This window comes from Lepus europaeus, chromosome 10, assembly GCF_033115175.1.
Source record: "Lepus europaeus isolate LE1 chromosome 10, mLepTim1.pri, whole genome shotgun sequence".
Taxonomy (NCBI): domain Eukaryota; kingdom Metazoa; phylum Chordata; class Mammalia; order Lagomorpha; family Leporidae; genus Lepus; species Lepus europaeus.
The window spans coordinates 19,839,391-19,865,829 of NC_084836.1; the positions used below are offsets into that span (position 1 = coordinate 19,839,391).

The window sequence follows — 26,439 nt, forward strand, 5'->3', positions numbered from 1 at the left end:
TTAGGACTCTTCGTTTGTATAAATACAATTCTTTAGTTTTAAGAAAGTTTGTTTTCAGCATTGGAAGATCTAGGATCCTCAAAATGTGCTAGACCCACCCATACGGGATACCAAAGGTACAAAAATCTGCCATTTATTTTTTTAAAATGTTTGATTAGCATGTTATACTTATGTACCATTATGGGGGACGGTGCAATATTTCAACACAGGCATCCAGCACAAACTGAACAAATCAGGCCATCAGCTTCCTTACTTTCTCATCCTTCCTCCATGATTGGAGTCTACCAGGTCCTCTCCTCCAGTTCTTTATGTAACATATAATACATATAAAGTAACTCCAGGAAAAATTTAAAGGTTTGCAATAAGCTGTCATATCCTCTTAAGTTTAAAAATACTATCAAATATCACATATTTGTGTTTATTACTTTACATAATTATTCAAGATTATAATTTAGGATGTATTTTTAGAAGTGGAATTTCTATGCCAACCATACAATTTATTTTAAAGCTTCAAGTTTTTTTTCTAATAAAATTTATTTAGAATACAACAAGCAACAACAAAACCCATGAAACAAAAATGAAAACTGCTCCACAATTTCTTTAGGCCCACAGTTCAATGAGATCATGATTTCAAATAGTCCATAAGAGCATGCATCACGGGTTTCCACCTGGATCAAGGATTATCCTTTACAACATCATGCAGTCTTACCTCTCCCCCTGCTTCCAATCTGCTGGCGTCATCTGAAGTACTGGTCAGGTTTCCAGGGTGAAGGAGAGAATCGTCATCTTTGCAAGGACTATTGACAGCTTCTAATTCATCAAAAAGAATATTGACATCCTTGGCCACTGGAATCAAAGTAAACACATGACAAATGGATTACGATTCTGAGAGCTTGAAAGCAACACCCAAAGAGACGTTTTCTCCCTTTGGCTTCATATTTCCTCAGTCTTTCAGTAACACCTTGAGCAACAGGTATATTATTTTCTAAAAGAGAAGGAGGTCAGATGTAAAACGTGTTTGATCAAACAATGCATTCATTAGGCAAGATTAAGAAAAATGTAAAGCAATGTAAGGAACCTCCATAAAATACATGTGACTTGTCTTTGATGATAATAGGAGCTGTGTTTGTTTAGCTTTCCTTCCCATGGTTGTTTAGCACTATGGACTGAAGAGTTCTAAGAATTCATTCTTTGGGTTGGAGATGCCCTTTACTTTCTGATTTTGTTTTTATCACCTAAGTGCCATACAGCTTGCTAAAGTGAACCTATAAATGTGCTGCTTGCATGGTTTCGTAAGAACTGTGATTTTTTACCCCTCCCTTCCTTAGTTATCTCTTGAAGGGCAACAGGGGAAGGCTAACACAAAAAATGAAGCTACGACGTCTGCCTTCCTTCTTCCTCTAATAGTGAGCTGAAACAATAAAATGACCCATTCAGGGGCTTTCCCATGAGATTGTTGATGTTATAAACATGTCAACATGTAAAATGCAGCATATCAGAGTTCTAGGTACAAACTATCATGTTCAGTGCCTTGCAGTACACAGGAAAGAGTCAATTCTCAGTGTGGAAAAAGGCACAACACCAGGTGAGGGCCCTTTCTCTACCAACTCAAATTATGGGCCAACATTCCAGCTTGCCTTTTCCACTTATGCTTTAAAAATGGCCCAGTGTGTATAACCTGTCAGAAGCTGCTGTACAAAATAACATATATGGGATTACGTTCTTCTTAGTCAAACACATAACAGACTGTTATTTTGTCTTTCAAAATCATTTGAGAAATGTGTGCACTTGTGTGCCAAGCACAGAACTTGTGTGATGGTTTTGGTGAATTAAAGTGACGTGGCATTTGTCTCTTTGGTTATAAAGAAAGAAATGTAACACCTTGATCTTAGTATTTCTGACTCTAGACAATAATATAATTTATATTATCTTAATATAATATTAATTAATTTATATTGTTTGAAGTCACTCAGTTTGGAGTAGCTTATTATAGTAGCAAGTGGGAATTTTTTTTTTTTTTTTGACAGGCAGAGTGGACAGTGAGAGAGAGAGAGAGAAAGGTCTTCCTTTTCCATTGGTTCACCCTCTAGTGGCCGCTATGGCCAGCGCACCGCACTGATCGAAGCAAGGAACCAGGTGCTTCTCATGGTCTCCCATGCGGGTGCAGGGCCCAATCACTTACGCCATCCTCCACTGCACTCCTGGGCCACAGCAGAGAGCTGGCCTGGAAGAGGAGCAACCTGGACAAAATTCGGCACCCAGACCGGGACTAGAACCTGGTGTGCCGGCGCCGATTAACCTATTGAGCTGCTGCGCGGCGGCTGCAAGTGGGAATTAACATACTTGCTATAGGTTTTTAGACAATAGGCTAAAGAGAAAAAAAATTATCAATCTTTCCAACAAACTAAGTTAGTTACCATGCCAAGTGCTCAAGGAGGAACTAATATTTCTGTGGAAGTGCAACCTGCCCAGTGTTTGGGGAGCTGTCAAAATCAGACTACATCCCTGCCCACTTCATGTAAGGAAGCTTCCCTCAACTAATTTTATCCTTCAACTGTTTATTTCCTTCTCAGGACTAAACACACACTATCTTATTTGTTTACTTGTTTATTGGATATTTGACATATTAGAATGTAGTTCCATAAGGCAGCATACTTTTCTGTTGTAACTGATGTACAGAGACCATGGTACAGAGGAAGCCATTAATACGTATTTGTTGAATGACAGAATGATGACCTTAAGGTGGTCAGTTTAGTGATGTCAAGCAGCCTCTTTGTCTGACATTCCATGGCCCTGGACTTTGCACATATATTTTCTTAACATGATTTGTATGCACAAGCCAAGACTTCAAAATTTCAAGTAGATAATGAGTAAACTTTCAAGCTGATAATGATTACATTCAAGTAGATATTGATGGATTTGAACAATAGGGTAAAATATCATTTTAACCAAGTCAGAAGACATGTTTGCTATTATTTAGCCATGTGAATTTGTGCTTCTGTTTCCTGCAGGGGTAGAAAATGACTCTTCCATGGTGGCCAAGATTAACTGAGATCATGGACCTATTAACTTTTGGCTGACACACTGTAGACCCACAAGGAATGGTGGATGTCAATTCTAGATTCTGGGGCTTGCAGTTAGCATTTCAGCCTTATCAATTCAGAAAGCAGAAAAGGCAATTACAAGTTGGAAAGGTTGCTGTGAGGAATGCTTAGGATGGAGTATGAGAGAAGAAATGAAGCTAAAGACGACACTGAAATTCACTTCTCAATGACTGCTTCACACTAGGAAGGAGTGCAAGAATGTGTATGCATCCATCCATGAGACTCACATCTGTGCTTCTGCCAAAGATAGAAATCACCAGGTTATCACCTGCCAGTATTTCTTTCAACAAAGCTCTGTTTGTGGGTTCTCAACTGGGACTTATTTTGTCTCACAGGAGGCATCTGACATTTTTCGAGGTCATTTCCATAGTCTTTGCTGGGGTAAGGGGCAATGTTGTGGTATTTAGTAAGTAAAGTCACTGCTAAACATCCTACAATGCAGTGCACAGGACCTCTCCTATGAAAGTTATTCAGCCCCAAATATCAACAGTGCTAAGGATGAGAAATCCTACTTTACATTAAAATCCCAAGTATTTGATTCTACAGGGAACAGCTAACTTGGAAAAGGGAGAGAAGCCCCTCATTCTCCATACTGTGGCCCATCAGAATTACTGCCTGTAAGTTATTATAGGGCTGCTGCCACCTGAGTACTCAGGGAAATTAGTATGATTTTAGAGAATAAGGGATATGAAGCATCATGGTCACCTGTTGGCATCTCAATAGTTTCTGGAGAGATTGAAAATGCTGAACTATGAGAAAACTCTCAGCTGAATGTTTGGTCAGTTAGAACAATACAGACAACATAAACTCTCTGCAGGCACAGGAAATGTACACTTTTCATCAATATTTCACCACTGGGTTTGATGTTATCAGCATTAACTACAGGGTAATTTTTAGGAACCAAGTACAATATTCTGAATTTGATGAAAACTTACATAGTTTCTTTAAGTAGAAAACTAACCATCAACCTCCAAATGTGACACAATTTCTAAAAACCTATTCAACAGGTAGATACTGAATACCTACTATGGCCAGAAAATGTGCTGGGCTAGAAACTGGAGTTTAAGTACTTGACATGACAGGCATGGACTCTGTTGGCAGAGAGCTCCCTGTTCTGCCAACATGGGGATGTTATCTCTGTTACCATTGGCATGGACACCACAAAAATGCTTTTCATTCATACAAAGTCACTTGTTAATGGGGTTCATCACCTCCCTTAAACTTCTATTCTAAGTGAAAAATGCTTGATAATTATCTGTCTGGTAGAATTCTGCTATTGGGCTCATTGAATGGGAAAGGGAGTCAAATACTAAAAGGAGTCAACTAAGAATGAAAAGGGGAGAGAGAATACAAAAATTCCATGTAGCCCAAACAATGGATTGTATTGTACTCAGACCAGGAAGGGCTGTGTGAGCAGAAGGGGGAAACAGAAGTGGGTCAGTTTAGGTGACTCTTATGTGGTTGGGAAGGCAAGGGAGAAGCTCAAATGATTAGTGAAGATTAGGAACCCAGCCTTTGACAAAAAAAGATTTGGGAACAGTAAAGCAGAGATTCATATATATCACATGAACAAGTAAGGTAAAGAACCTCAATTTGCTTAGGAGGCCAAAAATCAGCCAGAAAGTCAGAATAAAGCATCAAATTCAGTACAAAAAAGAGATTTCTGAGAGTTGGCTCTTTTTATGCAACCCCAGGATTGGGGAAGAACATAGAAGTCAGGGGGTCAGCAGGCAGGCAGATCTTAACATTCTTTATATGATGGGAAAGCGAATTTACTTTGATAGTACTTTGATATGAATGATTCTACTCATCGAATATTTGCAATGATTATAATTATTCTTCAAGTAAAATAATTTGAGGTATGATTATTAATTCTTTAGGGAAAAGAGGTCAGAGGTCACACATATATCGCAAGGATTCTAATAATCTAAATAGTTACAAAGTATTTCTCCCATTTTTCACTGAGCCAACATTTAGGGTTAGGTGTTGGAGGTATGAATATGAACAAAACATCCAGTGACTCCTGTATATACATGGCTGACTTCCAGCTGGTAAGTGCCATCTTCCCAGGGCAAGGTAAGAGGTGGCTGCTGTGGTCCCCTGGCCATATGTAGCTTTGGTTTAAGAATTCCACTGTTGGCCAGCGCTGTGGCTCAATAGGCTAATCCTCCACCTTGCGGTGCCGGCACACCGGGTTCTAGTCCCGGTCGGGGCACCGGATTCTGTCCCGGTTGCCCCTCATCCAGGCCAGCTCTCTGCTGTGACCTGGGAGTGCAGTGGAGGATGGCCCAAGTCCTTGGGCCCTGCACCCCATGGGAGACCAGGATAAGCACCTAGCTCCTGGCTTCGGATCAGTGCGGTGCACTGGCCGCAGTGCGCCGGACGCCGCGGCCACTGGAGGGTGAACCAACGGCAAAGGAAGACCTTTCTCTCTGTCTCTCTCTCTCACTATCCACTCTGCCTATCAAAAAATTAAAAAAAAAAAAAAGAATTCCACTGTCACCACTGGCTTTGAGTCCACACTGCTAGGGAGCTGCCAATGGACTGGGAAAAACAGGTCACAATGCTTCTCTCTCCTCCCCCAACCAAAGCACCAGATTCAATTTGGTAAGGTAGAGATGCATCCAGCTTCCTGAATCAGGGAATAGCAGGTAACTCACACTGAAAAATGGGAAGCTCACAGCATGGACAGCAGATCCTTTGCACATGAATGGAGTTGTGGGTATAGGAAATGGAGCTGAGAGAGATGTAGGTTGTGGCTGGGTTCTGATGAACCTACCTAGTCTGACTATAGAAACTCAGTTAGCTGCACACTGGGGAAATACCTCACAGGGGGCTCAAAGGACACTCTATGGAGAGGGTCAGTATTCTGTATTGTATACATGTTTAGGTGGGTGGGAAGCAAGTCATCACATGCTCAAACCAGGCTTTGAATCAGCTGGCTCACCTTGGCACAGAGAAGGGCTGGGATTGTGACCACATGAGCAAACTTCAACATCCCCTCCATCTATTAACTATAGCCAGAGGTGCTCTGCCAGGCACAATGTGGGTATCACTCTGAACTCTTACCCCACCCCAAAACTGGCCAAGGCTTCTGGCCTCACCCAGCATACACCCATGGAACTCTGGTGTAAGCCTATGCTCTTCACAGAGCCACAGAGGTACATTTCCAAGAATAAAGCCTTCATTCAAGAAAAAAAAATCTTCCTAGGGAAATAGTAACAAATAGTCACCCAATGCATAAAAATCAATGCGGAAATAAAAGAAACATAAACAAGAAAGGCAATATGACTTCCCCAAAGGAGCACAACAATACATTAATATTGGGTTGTCCAAAAGAAAAGATGGATGAAATGCCTGAAAAGAAATTCTAAAAAATGATTGTAAGGTTATTCAAGTACACAGAAACAGTTAAGTAAAGAAATCTGTACATGACATGTATAAGAAATTCGGCAAGGAGATTGAGATACTGAAGAAAAATCAAATAGAAATTCTAGAAATGAAGTATTCAATAGGTTAAATTAAAAATACAGTGGAAAGTCTTAATAGTGGATTTGGTGGGGCAGAAAAAAGAATATCTTATTTAGCATGTAGGTCTTTTGAAATATTTCAGACAAAAGAAAAAATTAGAAGACTGAGAACGGTGTTTAGGATCTCTATGATACCATCAAGGGACCAAATAAATGAATCTTATGAGAAAGTTAATCAGTATTATGAAAGAATGTGAAGGCCAAAAATCTAGTGAGAGAACAAAGGAGATTCTATACAAGAGGAATATTTACAGAAAAATGGCAGACTAAGTCATTACTTATCAAAAATAACCTTACATGTAAATAGATTAAATTCTCCAGTGAAAAGATAGACTGGCTGAATGGCTAAAAAATAAGACCCATGTATATGCTGCCTACAAGAAACACACTTCACCAATAAAGATACATGCAGAGTAAAAATGAAAGGATAGAACAAGATATTCCAAGAAAATGGAAACAGAAAATTAGCAGGAGTAGCTATATTTATATCAAACAAAATAGACTATAAAACAAAACTGTTAAAAGAGACAAAAAATTCATTATGTAAAGATTAAGAGATCAATTCAACAAGGAGATGTGACTACAGTAAATGTATATATATATATATACTCAATGCCAGGGCAAGTGTCCGTGGATCTAAAGGGAGAAATGAACTCTAATATGATAAAATGGAGAACTTCAACACCCCACTTTCATCAGTGGACAGATCACTAAACAACAGAGCTAATCTACACTATAGACCAAATGGACTTAATAGATAGCTACAAAACATTTCATCCCATAACAACAGAATGTTGTTTCTTTTCACCAGTACATAGAACATTCCCTAGGATACACCATAGACGAGACCATAAAATAAGTCTCAACAAATTTAAAAAAAAAATGAAGTATATCATGTATCTTTTCTAAACTCAATGTAGTGAAGCAGGAAATGAGCAATAAAAGAAATTCCAGGAAATATAAAAACACATGAAGACCAAGCAACATGCTCCTGAATGAACAGTAGGTCATAGAAGAAACTAAAATAGAAATAAAAATATTTCTTGAAATGAATGAAGGCTGGCGCCGTGGCTTAACAGGCTAATCCTCCACCTTACGGCCCCAGCACACCGGGTTCTAGTCCCGGTCAGGGCGCTGGATTCTGTCCCAGTTGCCCCTCTTCCAGGCCAGCTCTCTGCTATGGCCCGGGAAGGCAGTGGAGGATGGCCCAAATCCTTGGGCCCTGCACCCCCAAGGGAGACCAGGAGAAGCACCTGCCTCCTGCCTTCGGATCAGCGAGATGCGCCGGCCACAGCGGCCATTGGAGGGTGAACCAATGGCAAAAAAGAAGACCTTTCTCTCTGTCTCTCTCTCTCTCACTATCCACTCTGCCTACAAAAAAAATAAATAAATAAATAAAAAAAATAAATAAAATAAAAATGAAATGAATGAAAATGGCAACACAACATATCAAAACTTGTGGGACATATCTAAAGCTGTGTTAAGAGGAAGGCTTATAGCAATAAGTGCCTACATCAATAAACTAGAAAGGCTATCAAATAATCCAACAATACATCTTTAGGACCTGGAAAAACAAAAAAGAAACAAAATGCAATGGATGTAAATGGAGATTATGCTAACTGAAATAAGCCTGATGTAAAAAGAAAAAAATTATGTTTTCTTTTATTTGTGGTAGTTAATACATATAGGATGTGTTTTGGTGTGGGAGAAACTGTTGAAATCTTTACTTAATTTATACGAAATTGATCTTCTGTATATAAAGATAATTGAAAATGAATCTTGATGCGAATGGAATGGGAGAGGGAGCAGGAGAAGGGAGGGGTGCGGGTGGGGCGAGGTTATGGGGGAGGAAAAGCCATTGTAATCCATAAACTGTACTTTGAAAATTCATATTTATTACATAAAAGTTAAAAAATACATATAGTATGAAAATTGAGTGGATTTCAGATCATCTGGTATATAGTTATATTGTTTCATTAAATCATACCATGCATACAACAACATACTCTTTATTTCACACGTTTTTTTAAAAAAGAAATAGAGAGGTGGGAAGAGTTAGGACTCTTGTGATACCAGTAATTCTTTCTTCTTAATTGGTATATTGGTTATGAGGGTCATCAGATGACAAAAAAAAAAAAAACTCATTTATCTATACTCTTATGTTCATTTCTTGGCATGTATACTGTATTTTAATAAAATGTTGAAAAGCAAAAAAAATTTCATGAGTGGGAAGGCTTCATACCTCAAAGCAATTGAATGAAATAAAGGAATCAGTGTTATAAAGACAATTTAAAAAGTAAACATAGTTTAGAAATAGTTTAAAAGAGAGTAAGAAATAAAACCAAAAAATTGGAGTATAATTCATTTCTCTTTTAATTCTCTTCCTTTTTATAATTATAGAATATTCTCACCTTGACATTACTATACAGGAGTACTTTAATCTCGGTATTTTCTGATGCACAGAAAATAAGGTGAAATTATATATTAATGAATACATAATAGGGTTGTACAGTTGTAATCCAGATGTCTGCATTTTTCTACAGTGTCCATTCGTTATATACTATTTTTGTCCTAAATCCAAAATTATCACATTTGACACTTAGAATTCTAAAGGCATTACACATTGACCTCAAAGTATCACTAGCAAACACAAAAAATGACAACTTCAGAAATAATTCAGAATGCAGTAAAAAAAAAAAAAAGATTGCTCCTATTTCAATTGTATCAAGTCACACAGTGTTCTGTAACAACTCTGTCTCTATATCTACACCAGGTTTTCTTTTCAGTGAAGGGCTCTGGTAGCTCAAAATCGACACAAGCTTGAAAACAGGAGACATTCAGTGTCCATTTGGAAATAAATAATAGCAAATTTTAAGATTATATCTTTTTATTTTTTCTTATTCTTTAAGAGGCTCCTTGAAAGTATCTGTTTCTCTTTTAAGAAAAAAAAAAGTATTCTCTTTTAAGAGATTAAATATAAAGGAAACTGGGAAGGAGACAAAGACAAGAGGAGTACAGAAGTCTACTGTGTGTTAAAGACCCATAGGTCTATTTGCTCAATGCATCCTCAGAACAACCTAGGAGACAGGCATCAAGAGAAAGGAGATGGCTTCTTAGACGGCTAAATAGGGAAAAGATGGCTAAGTAGGGAAAAGATGTATTGCATTTGAACAGAGGAAAATAGCAGAAGAAAAGCAGAGGAATTGCATTCCTAGGGAGAGAAATCTTCACTGGAAATTCTACAGAAGGAAGAGGGATGGCAAGGAGCAGCATGAAAAGTGTGGATGTGCAAAAATGAGTGGAAACACAACAAATGGCCCCTGCATCTGGAAGCTGGAAGAGACATCAGCTTTAGAGAGCAAGGTGAGAGCAGTCTGTAGCAGCCAGTGCCACTAGTGCCACTGCCTGTGAGAGTGCCTTGTGGACTGCACTGCCTTTGAGTCTGGCTTGGAGCCCTAGCAGCAGGCAGGGTACCTGTCTAATGCAGTGAAAGAAAAGCATATTTCTTTCTCCCCATGTCCCCACAGGGTGCCCAGCAACTGGTGGGGAGAAGAAGCCATTATGACACCAACAGTGGCTGCAGTGGCAGCTCTTGTGCATGGATGCGACCAGCAGATTTCACCAGAGGGAAAAAACCTTGTTCCCTTCCCCACTGATTTTGAATCCGGCTGGGAGGCTCGACAGGGGCTGGGCACCCACATATGACCGTGAGGTGCTCTCATCTTCTCAATCTATCTTTGGCTCTAGGGCTCAAACTGCCAGAGCACCCATAGGCAGCTGGCCCTGGGAATGTCTCTGCTCTCTCCTGTGACTGTGGGAGCCTTGAGTGCTGAAACTATAGAATTATGTGGTTGCATTATTGGGCATGGGGTGTAGCTGGATCTCTGAAATCACTGTGTCTGGTATCAGAGGCTCAGAGCTCCCTGATGGCCTGGGGTGGGTCATTGCAGAAGGTTCCTGACTCATACTGAAGACCACACAGATCCTTTGTGCAGTTTATGTGCCAGGGTGGATGGGGGTTGTACCCACTGTGGGCCAATCCCCATCACTGATAACCTTAGAAGAGAGGAGGTGAGGTTGTGATTATGCCAACAGACATGATCACATCCTCTCACCTGCTGAAAAGAGAGATCTACCATGCTCAGCTTGGGAGGCACCCTGGATTCTTGCCCCACCCTGCAGCACTGACCAGAACTCCCTGGCCACACAAAGCCATGCCTCTAGGTATTCACTGAAAGAACAGAACTCCACAAAGTCATAGAGGCATAGTTCAAAGATAAGATCCAACAGAGTAGAAAATCAACAAGTATTTCCACAAATGCCTAAAATTAAAGAGAAATTCAAGAAATAAGAATAGGAAAACATGACTCCACCAATGTAACACAATAATACAGAAATATTAGAATGTAAAGACAAAGAGGTTGATGAAGTGTCTGAAAAGGAATTAAAAAATGCTTATAGGATTACTCAGAAGCAATGGAAAGGAAATTCATGAGTTAAAGAAATCCATACAGGGCATGGATGAAAAATTTTCCCATGGGACTGTAATTATGAAGATAAATCAAACTAAAATATTGCAAATGAAGAATTAAATAAAAAATACAGTGGAATCCCTTAACCACAGACTTGGTAAGGCAGAAGAGAGAATATACCAGCTGGAAGACAAATCTTTGGAAATAGACCAAAAAAATAAGAAATTAAAAAAATTTAAAATAATGTTTGAGATTTATAGGATACTATCAAATGACCCAATACATGGCTCTTAGGAGTTCTTGAAGGTGTGGAAAAAGAGAATGGATTAGAAGGACTATTCAGTTAAATAGTAACCAGAAAGTTCCCTAATCTGGAGAAGGACAGGGACATCCAAGTAACGAATCACATAGAACTTGTAATAGACATGACCAGAAATGATCTTCACCATAACACATTGTAGTCAAACTTTCAACAGTAAAACATAAATGAAAGATACAAAATATGCATGAGAGAAACTCCACATTACTTTCAGAGGATCTCCAATTAAACTGACAGTTCATTTATCATCAGAAACCATACAGGCTAGGAGAGCATGGAGAGATATAGACCAAGTCATAAAAGAAAAAATGTCAACTGGAATACCATACCCTACAAAGCTCTCATTTATGAATGAAGGTGAAATAAAGACCTTCAATAACAAACAAATTGAAATAATCTGTCACCACTCACCCAGCGATACAAATGATGCTTAAGGATGTGCTATACAAAGAAACAGAAAGATGGTCATCATTATGAAAGAATATGAAGGCAGAAAATCTCCTATGGGGCCGGCGCTATGGCTCACTCAGTTAATCCTCTGCCTGTGGCACTGACATCCCATATGGGCACCGGGTTCTACTCCTGGTTGCTCCTCTTCCAGTCCAGCTCTCTGCTGTGGCCCAGGAAGGCAGTGGAGGATAGCCCAGGTGCCTGGGCCCCTGCACCTGCACGGGAGACCAGGAGGAAGCACCTGGCTCCTGGATTCAGATTGGTGTGGCACCAGCTGTGGCTGCCATTTGGGGAGTGAACCAATAGAAGGAAGACCTTTCTCTCTGTCTCTCTCTCTCACTGTCTATAACTCTACCTGTCCCAAAAAAAAAAAAAAAAGGCTTAAAGAAAAAAGCAAAAGAAAATCTCCTAGTAAAAATACAAAGGAAAACCAAAGCAAACTATAATAATGTTTACCAAAAATGGCAGAGCCAGGCTGCTACTCATCAATAGTAACTTTGAATATAAATGGCTTAAATTCTCTAATTAAAGATACTGACTGGCTGAATTGATTGGAAAACAAGACCCATCAATTTGCTGCCTACAAAAAACACACTTCACTAAAAAAAGATACGTGCAGACTGAAAGTAAAAAGATGAAAAAAGGTATTCAATGCTAGGGCTCATGGTAAAGTAGGCTAAGCCTCTGCCTGTGGTACCAGTATCCCATACGGGCACTGGTTTGTGTTCCAGCTGCTCCTTTTCTGATCCAGCTCTCTGCCGTATACTGAGAAAGCAGCAGAAGTTGTCCCAAGTGCTTGGACCCCTGTAACCTTGTGGGAAAGCTGAAAGAAGCTTTGGATAGGCTTTGAAGAGGCCAAGCTCCAGCCATTGCAGCCAAATGGGCAGAGAAACAGAAGATGGAACACCTTCTCTCTGCCTCTCTCTCTGCCTGTAACTCTACCTCGCATATAAATAAATATTCTTTTAAAAAAGATATTCCATGCTAATGGAAAGCAAAAGTGATGAGGTGTAACCATTATAATATCAGATAAAATAGATTCCAACAAAGAAATAACAGTTAATCGACACTCTGGACCAAATGGACCTAACTAATATTTACAAAACCTTTCTTACCAGTACATGGAACTTTCTACAGGATAAACATGCTAGGCCATGAAGCAAGTTTCAGCAAATTCAAAAAGACTTAAATCATAAAATGCATCTTCTCTGACCACAATGGAATGAAGCTGGTTATTAACAACTTAAGAATCTCTAGAAAATATCCTAACACATGGAAACTGGAAAACATTCTCCTGAATGAACAATTGGTTATAGAAGAAATCAAATAGAAAATTTAAAAATTCCTGGAACTGAATGAAGATGACAACATATCAAACTTGGGAAATACAGCAAAATCCATTTTAAGAGGGAAGGTAGTAGCAATTAGTGCCTGTATCAAGAAATTGGGAAGGCATCAAATAAATGAGCTATCAATGCATCTCAAGGACCTAGAAAAACAAAAACCAAACTCAAAATCAGTAGGAGAAAAAAAACACTTAAAATTAGAGAATAAGCAAAATTGAAACAAAAAACAAAAAAATCAGTAAAAGCTGTTTTTTGAAAAAATAAACAAAATTTATATACTATTGGCTCAATGACCCAAAAAGTGAGAAAATTAATAAAACCAGAGATGAAAAAGGGGATGTAACAATGGATAATACAGAAATAAAAAGGAATAGGAATTACTACAAACAGCTATATGCCAACAAATTCAAAAATCTACAAAATGGATAGATTACTGATACATTTAATATACCAAAATTGAGTTATGAAGACATAGAAAACCTAAATAGACCAATAAACAAGACACAGATTCAATCAGAAATAAAGACCTTCCAACTCCAAACAAAGAAAAGCCCAGGACCAGCTAGCTCCTCTGCTGAATTCTACGAGAATTTTAAAGAACTAATTCTAATTCTTCTCAAGGTATTTAAAACAATCAAAAGGAGAGGAATCCCCCCAAACTCCTTCTATGAGGTCAGCATCACATTTCAAGACTAGAAAAAGATACAACAAAGAAAACTATAGACCAATATCACTGATAAGATAAATGTAAAAATTCTCTACAAAATACAAGCTAAGTATATCAAACAACATGTCAGAGAGATCATTCATTTGGATCAAGTGGGATATATGCTCGGGATGCAGGGATGGTTCAACATACACAAATCAATTAAATGTGATACATCATATTAACAAAGTGAAGAACAAAAACCATATGATTATCTCAATAGATACAGAGAAAGCATTTGATAAAATACAACATCCCTTCATGATGAAAACCTTAAGCAAACTGGGTATAGAGGGGACATTCCTCAACACAATCAAGGCAATTTATGACAAACCCACAGGCAGCATTCCTGAATGAGGAAGAGTTGGAAGCATTTCCACTAAGGTCCTGAACCAGACAAAGATGCCCACATTCACCACTGCTATTCAGTATAGTCCCTGAGGTTTTAGTCTGAGCCATTAGACAGGGAAAAGAAATCAAAGAGGTACAAATTGGAAGGGAAGAAATCAAATTACCCTTCTTTGCAGATGACATGATCCTATATATAACTGAACCAAAAGACTACTAAGAGACAATGCCATGGCTAAGAAAGAACTTCTAAGAACAATCCCATTCACAATAGCTACATAAAATTTAAATAGCTTAGGATCAATTTAACCAAGAAGGTGGAAGCTATGGTGAAAGTTACAAAATATTAAAGAAAGAAATAGAAGACAATGTAAAAAATGGAAAAATCTTCCATATTCATGGATCGGGAGAATTGATATCATAAAAATGTCCATGCTACCAAAAGCAATTTACAGATTCAATATCTCAATTATAATTCCAATAACATTCTTCTCAGACCTAGAAAAAATGATGCTAAAATTCATATGAAACACAAGAGACCCCAAATAGCTAAGCAATCTTAAACAACAAAAATAAAGCCAGAGACATCACAATACCAGATTTCAAGACATCCTACAGAGGAGTTAATCCAAACAGCCTGGCACTGGCACAAAAATAGACATGTAGACTAATGTAACAGGAAAAAAAAAAACAGAAATCAATTCATGCATCTACTGTCAATCTATGACAAAGGGGCTAAAATTCATCCCTGAAGCAAGGATAGTCTCTTCAAGGATGGTGCTGAGAAAATTCCACATGTGCAGAATATGAAACTAGATCCCTACTTTACACCTGATAGAAATATCAACTGAAAATTGAAAAATATCTAAATCTGGAACCTGATACCTTCAAATTACTAGAGGAGAACTTGTGGAAACTGTGTAAGACATTAGTATACATAAAGGCTTCTTGGAGAAGACCCCAGAACCACACAGAATCCAAGCAAAGACAGACAAATGGGATTACATCAAGCTAAGAAGTTGCTGCACTGCAAAGGAAACACTTGGCAAAGTGAACAGATAAATGACATAATGGTAGAAAATATTTGCAAACTATGTAACTATCTAAAGGATTAACACCCAGGATCTAAAAGAGCTCAAAAAACTCAACAACAACAACGACAAAACCTAAACAACCCAGTTAAGAAAAGGGCAAATGACTTGAGCATGCATTTTTCAAAAGAGGATATTAAAATGGCCAACAGACAAATGAAAAAAATGCAGAGGATCACTAGCCAATAGGGAAATGCAAATTAAAACCCCAATGAGGTTACACCTCACCCCAGTAAGAATGGCATGATACAAAATTCAACAAACAATAAATGCTGGTGAGGATGAGGGAGAAAAGGTACACTAATCCACTGTTGGTAGGAATATAAAGTAGTATAGATATGTGGATATAGTATGGAGATATCCCAGAAAGCTGAAAATAGATACAGCATATGGTCCAGCAACCCCATTTCTGGGAATTTACCCAAGAGAAATAAAATTAGCATATAGTAGAGTTATCTGCATCCCACGTTTATTGCAGCTCCATTCATAATAACTAAGATATGGAATCAACCCAGATGTCCATCGACTGATGACTGGATAAAGAAACTGTGGTATAGGCTGGCGCCGTGGCTCACTAGGCTAATCCTCCGCCTTGCGGCGCCAGCACACCGGGTTCTAGTCCCGGTCGGGGCACCAGATTCTGTCCCGGTTGCCCCTCTTCCAGGCTAGCTCTCTGCTGTGGCCAGGGAAGGCAGTGGAGGATGGCCCAAGTCCTTGGGCCCTGCACCCCATGGGAGACCAGGATAAGCACCTGGCTCCTGCCATCGGATCAGCGCGGTGCACTGGCCGTAGCGCGCCTACCGCGGCAGCCATTGGAGGGTGAACCAACGGCAAAAGGAAGACCTTTCTCTCTCTCTCTCTCTCTCTCACTGTCCACTCTGCCTGTCCAAAAAAAAAAAAAAAAAAAAAAAAAAAGTGTGGTATATATGTAGAATGGAATACTACTTAGCTGTAAAAAGAAAAAAATGAACTAAATCTTGTCTTTTGCAACAAAATGGATGCAATTGGAAACCATTGTACTTAGTGAAATAAGCCAGAACCAAAAAGACAAATACCAAATATTTTCCCTGATCTGTGGTAACTAATAGACTATCAAAAATGTATATGAGTGAAAATGAGATTTTGAGATTCAATGATTATTTTCAGCCTTGTCTCTACTGTTGAGGATCAGTGTTTTGTTTTTTTTTTTTTTCTTTTTACTATGTTTCAAATTATTTACTTAGCGTAGGGTTAATCTTAAGAGTATAAAGTAGAATAAGAGTATATCATTGTTAAAATTAAAGGAAGTAATGGGAAAGGAAGGAGGAGGGAGGGTAGGGTGAGAATTTTTACTATGCTCCTAAATCTGCATATATGAAATACATGAAATTTGATCATCTTAAAAATTTAAAAATTTTGAAAAATAATTTAAAAAGGAAAAGAAGCCAATTTCAGAAATGGTAAGGTCAGTCATGCAGCTAAGAAGTAACAAAGATGAGTTCTAACCCAGTTTCAACTCCTGCATCCATGCTATTTCTAGCAGGCATCTTGTTGTGGGAAGCGTTCTAGTGTTCTTAAATCCTGTTTGGCTTTCAATAACAGGAAGTTATTTAACCACCAAGCAATTATCCTGTCACTGTTTTAACATTTATCTGAATAAAATGAGACTATATCTGTGGCCCTGACAGGTTGACACTTTAAAATTTAGCAAATAGATCAAATTGAATGTTTTTAGAAATTCAGGAAAATAGACAATAACAGCAGTTTCAAGCACCTGAGGCTGGGATTTTCAAAGCTAAACATTATTTAGCATTTATATGACACAAATAAGCCCAGGACTCTCTAGATGGTCATTATGCTTCAAACAAATATGACAGCGTCCCTAAGGCAGAAACTGCCTGAGTTACCAATAAGAACAAGAAGAAAAACTAAAAATAAACAAAGTAATGGGAAAGGACATAAATGCTTTCTTAACTGGCTTCATTCCTTTCCAATGGGCCAGTGCTCTTCAAAATGAGTACTCTGGAACCACAGAATCCCTTTGAGGAGCTTCAGGAGATATAGGAGGGCAAAGAAGAAACTGAATAAGCAAAGCCCACCTTCTCTCCCACCCACAACAAAAAGCTCAGTTCCCATCTGTTCTATATATCGAGATCATGTGCCGACAATATATTTGGGGTAAAATCAAATTATACTTTTTTTAAAATTTGGTAGCCTCCACTGGTGTGTTCTAGAAACAGTTAATTGGCTATATTAACTTCTCCTTAAAGAAAAAATCTGTGGTTCTGTTACAGACCTGAAAGCCAGCACCTTCCTCTGTCAGGGAATGTTACTTTAAATACTTTGAGTTTCAAACAATATCTGAAAATGGACAAACAAAAACCCATGAAGTTTAAAAACATGTATGATCCTTTTTTAAAAAAATTATTTATTTGAAAGGGGGTGGGGGAGCAGAAGAGAAAAGAGAGAGAAACCTTCCTTCCACCAGTTCACTCCACAAATGGCTGCAATGGCAGGGTCTGCGGCAGGCTGAAACCACGAGCTTGGAGTTCCATCTGGTTCTCCCAAGTTGGTGGCAGGGCACAAGCACTTAGGCCATCTGCTGCTGACTTCTCAGGTGTACTAGCAGGGAGCTGGATCTGAAGTGGAGCAACCAGGACCTAAAACTGGAACTCATGTGGGATGTTCGTGTCACAGGTCACAGCCTAACCGGCTGCACAACACCAGCCCAAACATGGTCATTACAAACATGTCATTGGCTATTCCAATAATAATGATGTTCATTATTACTATAACACAGAACATTGTGTCACATGCACCCCAGCACCCTCTGCAATGGGGAAGAGATCATGAACTTGTTACTGGGATATCAGGTATTCCATGAAGAACTTCTCTGGCTACTATTGCATTCTAAAGCAAAGGCAGACACCTTGAAGAAGCAAATAATGCTGGCACCTCTTCCCATCCTGGGAATGATGTTTAGAGGTGAATTGTGTACCTAATTCAAGTTTTCTTAATAGTCTTGACAACATTTTCACAACACAAAATGAGGTCAGTGATATTCTGCATTAAATATCCTCACAGTCTATTAATGACAATTTATGTCTTTTTGAAAAGAGCACGAGCTTTGGATTCAGATGGGTCTGAGTTCAAATGCCAGCCCATCCACTTACTGGCTATTAGATTGGGTTATTGAACTTAACCAAGCTTAAGGTTCTTTATCTTTTAAGTGGGATAATCCCATTTCCCAGATAGGGTTGTTGTTATTAATCAAGACAAAGGTGGCAGCCAACAATTAACACAGCACTTGCCATGTACCAGGACCAATGCTAAGGGCTATACAGAGATTTACTATAACTATTTCCCTTTTACAGATGTGAAAATTAAGAGAATTTAAGACTAAATAAAATAGCATAAGTAAGAGGTCAGCCACAGAGATGCCATACAAAATCATGTGGTTAATATCTCAACTATCCCATCCCTTGCCAACTTCCCCTCTGAGATAGCATTCTATGGGTTAAAAATAAACTCATGGGGAAGGCATTTAGCATAATGGTTTGGTCTCTGGTTAGGATTCCCTTTTCCCATTCAGGAGTGCTTGGATTCTATGTCTGGCTCTGGCTACTGACTCCAACTTCCTGCTAATCGTAGATCCTGGGAGGAAATAGTGATGGCTCAAGTAATTGGATTCCTGCCACTCATGTAAGAGTCCAGGATTGAGTTCCTGGTTCCAATTTAAGTCAGCCACCAGGTTTTGTAGGCACCTGGGGAGTGAACTGGCTGATGGGAGCACTTTCTCTACACTACTCCCCATCTCACACTCTCAAATGAATAAAAAAAATTTAATAAAGAAACAAAATAGGAAATCAAAACTCAAGAAATTGGTTTCAAAGTGAACTATGGATGTCACTGAGAATTAGCTCAGCCTTTTTGGCCATAGAAATACAGATCAAAGTCAATGTAGGAAGAGTCATGTGATTATGGACTCCATATGTGCAAGCAAAAATCTAAGACCATAGAATGGCAATGACCTGATAATTCCTCTCATCCACAAGTTCTAATTTCAAACACTATCTCCTGTTCTCTTTGCTTCATTAAAGCCTAATGGACTATAACACAATAAGATCATCCAAGGTGAATAGTAGTCAAGAATCCCTTTATCTGTACATGCTGGGAATCAAAAGAAAAACTAAGAACAAAATAAGAGGAGTGGGAGACAAGAGGGTGGGAGGATGAATGGTCTCTAGAAAGAGCTGGACATTGGCAATAATTTAAATAATTAAAAGGTCCAATATAACCTTTAAATTACATTTCACATTTCACAGTGGTAGCTAACTTAATACACACATACACATGTGCACCTGCTTAACAGACTATAGAGCTTTAAGACATGATTCTCAATCTAATCTCAGAAGGAAATATTTGAGAAAATCAACCTCTTTTAAAAATTTCACATTTGAAAACTTTCATGGTTAAAAATCAGGGGTGGCCGGCACCGTGGCTCACTAGGCTAATCCTCCTCCTGTGGCACTGGTACACCGGGTTCTAGTCCCGGTTGGGGGGCCGGTTCTGTCCTGATTGCTCCACTTCCAGTCCAGCATTCTGCTGTGGCCCAGGAGTGTAGTGGAGGATGGCCCAAGTGCTTGGGCCCTGCACCCACATGGGAGACCAGGAGGAAGCACCCGCCTCCTGGCTTTGGATCGGCGCAGCGTGCCGGCTGCAGCAGCCATTTGGGGGGTGAACCAATGGAAGGAAGACCTTTCTGTCTCTCTATCTCACTGTCTAACTCTGCCTTTCAAAAAAAAAATCAGGGGCTTGGGGTTTAACTGATGCTACTATGCAGAAAAAAATAGGCACCAAATCTTTATAGAAAGGGTTTTAATTTTATTTGACAACTCGAGTAAGAAGTCCCATGTCTTTGTTAGCAGTGTATCAAATTAAATCTTTCTCCAAGCTCCCTTTCCACTGCCTCAGTATACAATTTAATTTCAGTCATTTTTTACATTATCATTCTTTTGCCTATGGTATCCAGGATTGTGCAAATTGTCATGGGAGTTTTGAAAAGCACAGAATATTGAGAGTCCACTTAGGTCAAAACCGTGAGTCCAAGACACTGAGGATACAATCAGGACACAGGAAGATGAAATTGTCACCTTCCCTGAGCCTCCAACATCCCTTCCTGTGGCTGGGGACTCTGATCCAACGTAGTCTCAAAGGCACACAACTTAGCCATGCACTCCCATTTGATCCACTCTACAGGAAGCTTTGTTACTTCTACAGGACACTGAAAGGGAGTTGGTTTTAGGAATCCTTCCCATATTTTTTTCTTCTCCTATCCAAGCATAAGCCACCCCCCATAACACTTCCCAAAGTTGAAGTTTTTGAAAAACACAAGCCAGAAACTTCAGGCAACACAAAATGCTGCTAAGACAAAGGAGGTCAAGAAGTCTGATGGCCATCTTGGGATGGGGAGTGAAAGGTAAGCAGAGAGAGGCAAGGAAAAATAGTGTCAAGGGAAATAATCACTATACACACACACACACACATTCACATCTGCTTATAATTCCACATAAAATGTCTTTGTTTTCCCTAGAAAGTAATAAAATCATTTTCATTTTGAACAACCAAACAAGATGTGATCTGCAAATGTTTTTGTTTTCCTGAATTGGACTTTGTACCAAAATATTCACCACTGCTTTAAAAGGTATTTATGCCTATCACATTGCCTGGCCCATGACAGGTTAGGTAGATAAATGGATGAGTAGATAAAATAACTATTTTTTAAAAATAAGCTGCATATTTAACTTGAAGCATTTGAAAAGCAACTTGAGTATGACTAGCCAATCTGAGACATCTTTTGAATAGATGAAGTTAATTAAGGAAATGCAAATTAAAGCCACAATGAGGTATCGGCTCACGCCAGTAAGAACGGCTATTATCCAAAAAAGAAAAAATAACAAGTGCTAGTAAGGTTGTAGAGAAAAAGAACCCTGATACACTGTTGGGAGGCACACAAATCAATACAACCATTATGGAAAACCAAATGATATTCCTCAAAAAAATAAACATGGATCTACCATATGATCAAGTTATCCTAATTCTGAGAATATACCAAAAGGAAGTCAGCATATGACAGAGATACCTGTGCTTCCATGCTACAGCAGCCCAATTCACAAGAGCAAATATATGGAATGGACTTAAATACCAATCAACTGATGAATGGATAAAGAAAATTTGGGATGTATACATGATGGAATATACTCAGCCATGAAAAAGAATGAAATCCTGATATATGCAATAAAATGAATGGAATTGGAGATTATGCTAAGAAAACAAGGCAGAGACAGAAAGATAAATATCACATATTTTCTCTCATATGTAGGAGTTACTATACAGAAAGCATGAAAACTATGTGGATATTGTATCATTTGAAATAGATAATTACAGAGGATATCCAGCAGCTAGAGGCAGAAGCTAGAGCTGGACGTCAAACCCAGGGTCACCAAGGACTAGCTGCATCCAGCAAGCAACTCTATCTCAAGGATGCTGTCACCATGAACTGTCCAGAGCGGCAAGATGGCGGAATACGAAGGGAGCACACTGATAGTCCGGGAAGAGACAGTTTAATAAAAGTGGAGATACTGAAGGTTCAAGGAAGAGTAGGGGAAGAAACAGCAAAGGAAACTCTTCCGGAACTAATGATTCACAGTGGACCTGTGTGGAGAGCGTGAGAGCCCAAGTTCGGGACACCAGCGGCAGACTCAACACACCAGCGCTGGAATGCGAGGTGAGCCGAACCTCAACAGCCCGAGACACCAGCGGGAAAGCGGAAAGAGGAGACTAGAGGGAACGAGGCATGAAACTCTGTGGGGAAAAGTTCACCAGGCTAACTAGAAGAGAGAGAGAGAGGCCGGCGCCGCGGCTCACTAGGCTAATCCTCCGCCTTGCGGCGCCGGCACACCGGGTTCTAGTCTCGGTCGGGGCACCGATCCTGTCCCGGTTGCCCCTCTTCCAGGCCAGCCCTCTGCTGTGGCCAGGGAGTGCAGTGGAGGATGGCCCAAGTCCTTGGGTCCTGCACCCCATGGGAGACCAGGAGAAGCACCTGGCTCCTGCCAACGGATCAGCGTGGTGCGCCGGCCGCAGCACGCTACCGCGGCGGCCATTGGAGGGTGAACCAACGGCAAAAGGAAAACCTTTCTCTCTGTCTCTCTCTCACTGTCCACTCTGCCTGTCAAAAATTAAAAAAAAAAAAAAAGAGAGAGAGAGAGAAAAAAAAAGTGACCAATACAGACAGGAGTTTCTCTCTCCCCTCACCTCTCAAAGGCGAGCAAGACAAAGAGCAGACGCCATTTTGGACATACGTCATAAGCAGAGCAACCTCAGGTCTGCACCGGCCCAGAGCCTAGCAGAAAAACCTGACTCTGGGAGGGTGAAATAACAGGAGAATAGGATCTAACTTGGCAACCCAGTGGGAGACTGCAGGAGAATTGGAGCCCACACTGAGGGCAGCACAGATTCCCTGTGTGGTCCTTGGGAAAGAGCTTCTGATCTCTGGCTCCTGTGGATATATCATTCGCCTGCTAACTACCTCCAATCACGTTCAGCTGTGTGGAATTATTTCCCTTTTTAATCAAAAAAAAAAAAAAAGAATGAAACAAAGAGAGATTTACCACGCCTAACCTGGGAGTGTCACCTTTGGCATACCCTCAACCCTGAGGAACCAAACAGAGCTCTCAGGCCACATTCATCCCAAGCCTCTAAGGCTCCATCTAAAGCAGACAGTCCACTTAATATAGAACCATAGTATAACAAAAAAAAAAAACACCACAGTGAAGAAACCAAATATCTCCAACATGCCAAACAACAAACGCAAATACCAAGGTAACAAGAACATGGAAGACACTATGACGCCCCCAAATGAAAAAGACACCCCAATTCAAGATTATGAAGATGATGAGATCGAAGAAATACAAGAAGCGGATCTCAAAAAATTGGTAAGAACATTAAGAAGTTCTCAAAAACAAATTCTTGAACTACAGAAATCCTTAATGGACAAGATAGAAAATCTCTCTCGTGAAAATGAAATATTAAGGAGGAATCAAAATGAAATGAAACAACTAGTAGAACAAAAAACTGTGATAGTGACGAGAAATCATAATGAAATGAAGAATTCAATAGATCAAATGACAAACACATTAGAGAGCCTTAAAAACAGAATGGGCAAAGCAGAAGAGAAAATATCAGAAGACAGAGAACAGGAAAGAGAAGCAATGATTTTCAATAGCCCTTCTCTTGACTGTTCAAAAATAGCTTTTTATTCTATATTTTTTAGCTTTTCTTTTCCTTTATAATATTTTCCTTATCTTTGTTTTTCTTTCATACATATCATTGGACTCTTTACTTGGCATAGAGTTAACCAGATATATATATATATATATATATATATATATATATATATATATAAAGTTAATTGAAAATAGATCTTAGTAAAGAATAAGAGGGAGAATAAGAAAGGGAGGTGGAGGGTAGGTGAGACTCAGGGTGGGAGGATGGGCACGGTGGGAAGAATTACCAAGATACTAAAGGTGTAATTGTGAAATATATGAGGTTTGTAACTGCAAAGCAGTGTAGTCCTACATATACTCCTAGGGACTTACTTCTAAGGGCATTGCTTAAAAACTTGCCAGAGGACTTCAAATTACCTTACAGTGGCTGATAAAAATAGCAGCTTGGCCGGCGCCGCAGCTCACTAGGCTAATCCTCCACCTTGCGGCGCCGGCACACCGGGTTCTAGTCCCGGTTGGGGCACTGGATTCTGTCCCGGTTGCCCCTCTTCCAGGCCAGCTCTCTGCTGTGGCCAGGGAGTGCAGTGGAGGATGGCCCAAATGCTTGGGCCCTGCACCCCATGGGAGACCAGGATAAGCACCTGGCTCCTGCCATCAGATCAGCGCGGTGCACCGGTCGCAGCGCGCTAACCGTGGCGGCCATTGGAGGGTGAACCAACGGTGAAAGGAAGACCTTTCTCTCTGTCTCTCTCTCTCACACACTGTCCACTCTGCCTGTCAAAAAAAAAAGAAAAAGAAAAAAAGAAAAAAAATAGCATCTTAAGTATTATAAAGGTCAAATGGATAAGATTAAGTGGTAAAGTGACCATATAGGTAGGATCAAGAGTTAAAGTGATCAGTGATCATATAAATAGGAATAAGTCTTTGGAAACAATAGTAGAATTAAAAAGGAGTGAAGGCTCCAGCATGAGAAGCAGTCCATACAGCAGACTCATAGAATGACAATTGCTTAAAGTAGCACTTTGACCCCAGAATCAGCTCTCAAGCACTCCAGTCTGGCTGAAACGCCCAGGAGGAACATTTCAGGTATGGAAAGCTAAGACACCGTGGCAAAAAAAATGTCCTACATAAAGGGCCCCTGTGGGTGAGACCCCTGTGGAAAGAAATGGCCACCAAAGAAGGATGTGCTTTTCTATAAAGGGAGGAAAGAACTTCCCACTTTTCTTAATGGCCTTGTCCAAATACTGAAGGAGTTTGTGGATTCAGAAGGCTTCCATAGCCTAGGCAGCTCATGTCAAGAGCCTTGGGTGATCACTGATGTCACACATAAGAGTGCTATTTTTTTTAAATAAACAAGAGTCTCTGTGCACTAACTTCCTATGCAAGACCTTTGTCCCCAGAGAGTTGTACCATGAGACTTAATAGTAAAATTTGTTTTCAAGAATCACCTCCTTTTAGTGTATTAAATGGAGGATATTATTATGTCCTATACGTTATAGTTATGTCTACGAGCCCATAAAAGATGTATCATCCTTGGTTTCTTCTTTAAAGACTAAGTTTCTAAAAGGAAAGAAGGGGGAGGAGGAAGGGAGAAAAAAGCAAAATCACCTTCAAGAAGCAATAACATAGAACATCCCTTGTCTAGACGCTTGAGGAACAGTTCTCTTAGTTTTTTTTATTCCATTTTTTTTTCTTTTTCTTTCTTGGACTAAACAGGAGAGGGAGGAGGAACAGGGGTGGAGAATGTTTGGGAGGGTGGGTATGGTGGGAAGAATTACTATGCTCTTAATGTCTTTTTGAGACACATGCAAATAAAAAATTTTAAAAAACCCAGAAAATTACTTTAAAAATGTGAAAAAAATCCCTTAATCAATTTGCTTATTTTAATTTCATTTAGCATTAAATTTTTTTTTAAGTTTATCTCCAGCACTTCCATAGAAACCAACTTTTATCACTTACTGATTTTTTTCTAAAAAATTCCTTTGAGCACTGAACAATTAATCATCTTTGAAATAAAATGAAGTAATTACATTCTTTTATAACTTTACATGAGAAATTATTTTCCCTCCAATGTCTATTAATTTGATTTTTTATTCTGTTAGAGAATTTTTTTCTCTTTTATTCATTAACTCAATATAGAGAATTTTCCCAACCAGAACAAAGAGCTGGTCCTCTTAAACTCTTCATTAAAATATTTCTCTCAAAAGTAGGCTCATTTTCCTCAATTTCAGGATGCTTCCCCTCAATGTGTTTAAGACATGCACTGAGTTGTTCCACTTCTAAGAAGGAGATACTAGCTATCACATGTGTCCAAGAAGACAGTATGATGGTAAATGCAGGTGACTACAATAAAAATGCTTAAAATTCTTCATAAGGAAGTTAGTATAAGACAAAGAAAAAAACTGAAAGGAGGAAAAACACAGTTGTTCTTTATGGAATGATTTTCCCATTTATATCTTCCAATCCAATATTATACAGCACTATTTGATATTTAAAAGAGTCGGCACTGTGGCGTGGCAGGTAAAGCTGCTGCCTGCAGTGCCGGCATCCCAAATGGACGCCAGTTTGAGTCCCAGCAGCTCTACTTCCGATCCAGCTCTCTGCTACGGCCTGGGAAAGCAGTAGAAGATGGCCCAAGTCTTTGGGCCTCTGCACTCACTTGGGAGACCCGGAAGAAGCTCCTGGCTCCTGGCTTCGGATAAGCACAGCTCTGGCCATTGTGGCCATCTGGGGAGTGAATCAGAGGATGGAAGACCTCTCTCTCTCTCTCTCTCTCTTTCTCTCTGTAATTTTGCCTTTCAAATAAATA

The 26,439-nt window shown here is 39.5% G+C and overlaps 1 protein-coding gene across 1 annotated transcript in view; it reads right to left on the reverse strand.

Annotated features, from left to right (window-relative positions):
* Window positions 1-26,439, reverse strand: part of ANO4 (anoctamin 4) — a 409,492-nt gene that overhangs the window by 230,794 nt on the left and 152,259 nt on the right. Inside the window, exon 3 of the mRNA XM_062201997.1 lies at window positions 710-846. Within this exon, the coding sequence (XP_062057981.1) occupies window positions 710-846 (137 nt within the window). The remainder of the gene's footprint in view (window positions 1-709; window positions 847-26,439) is intronic.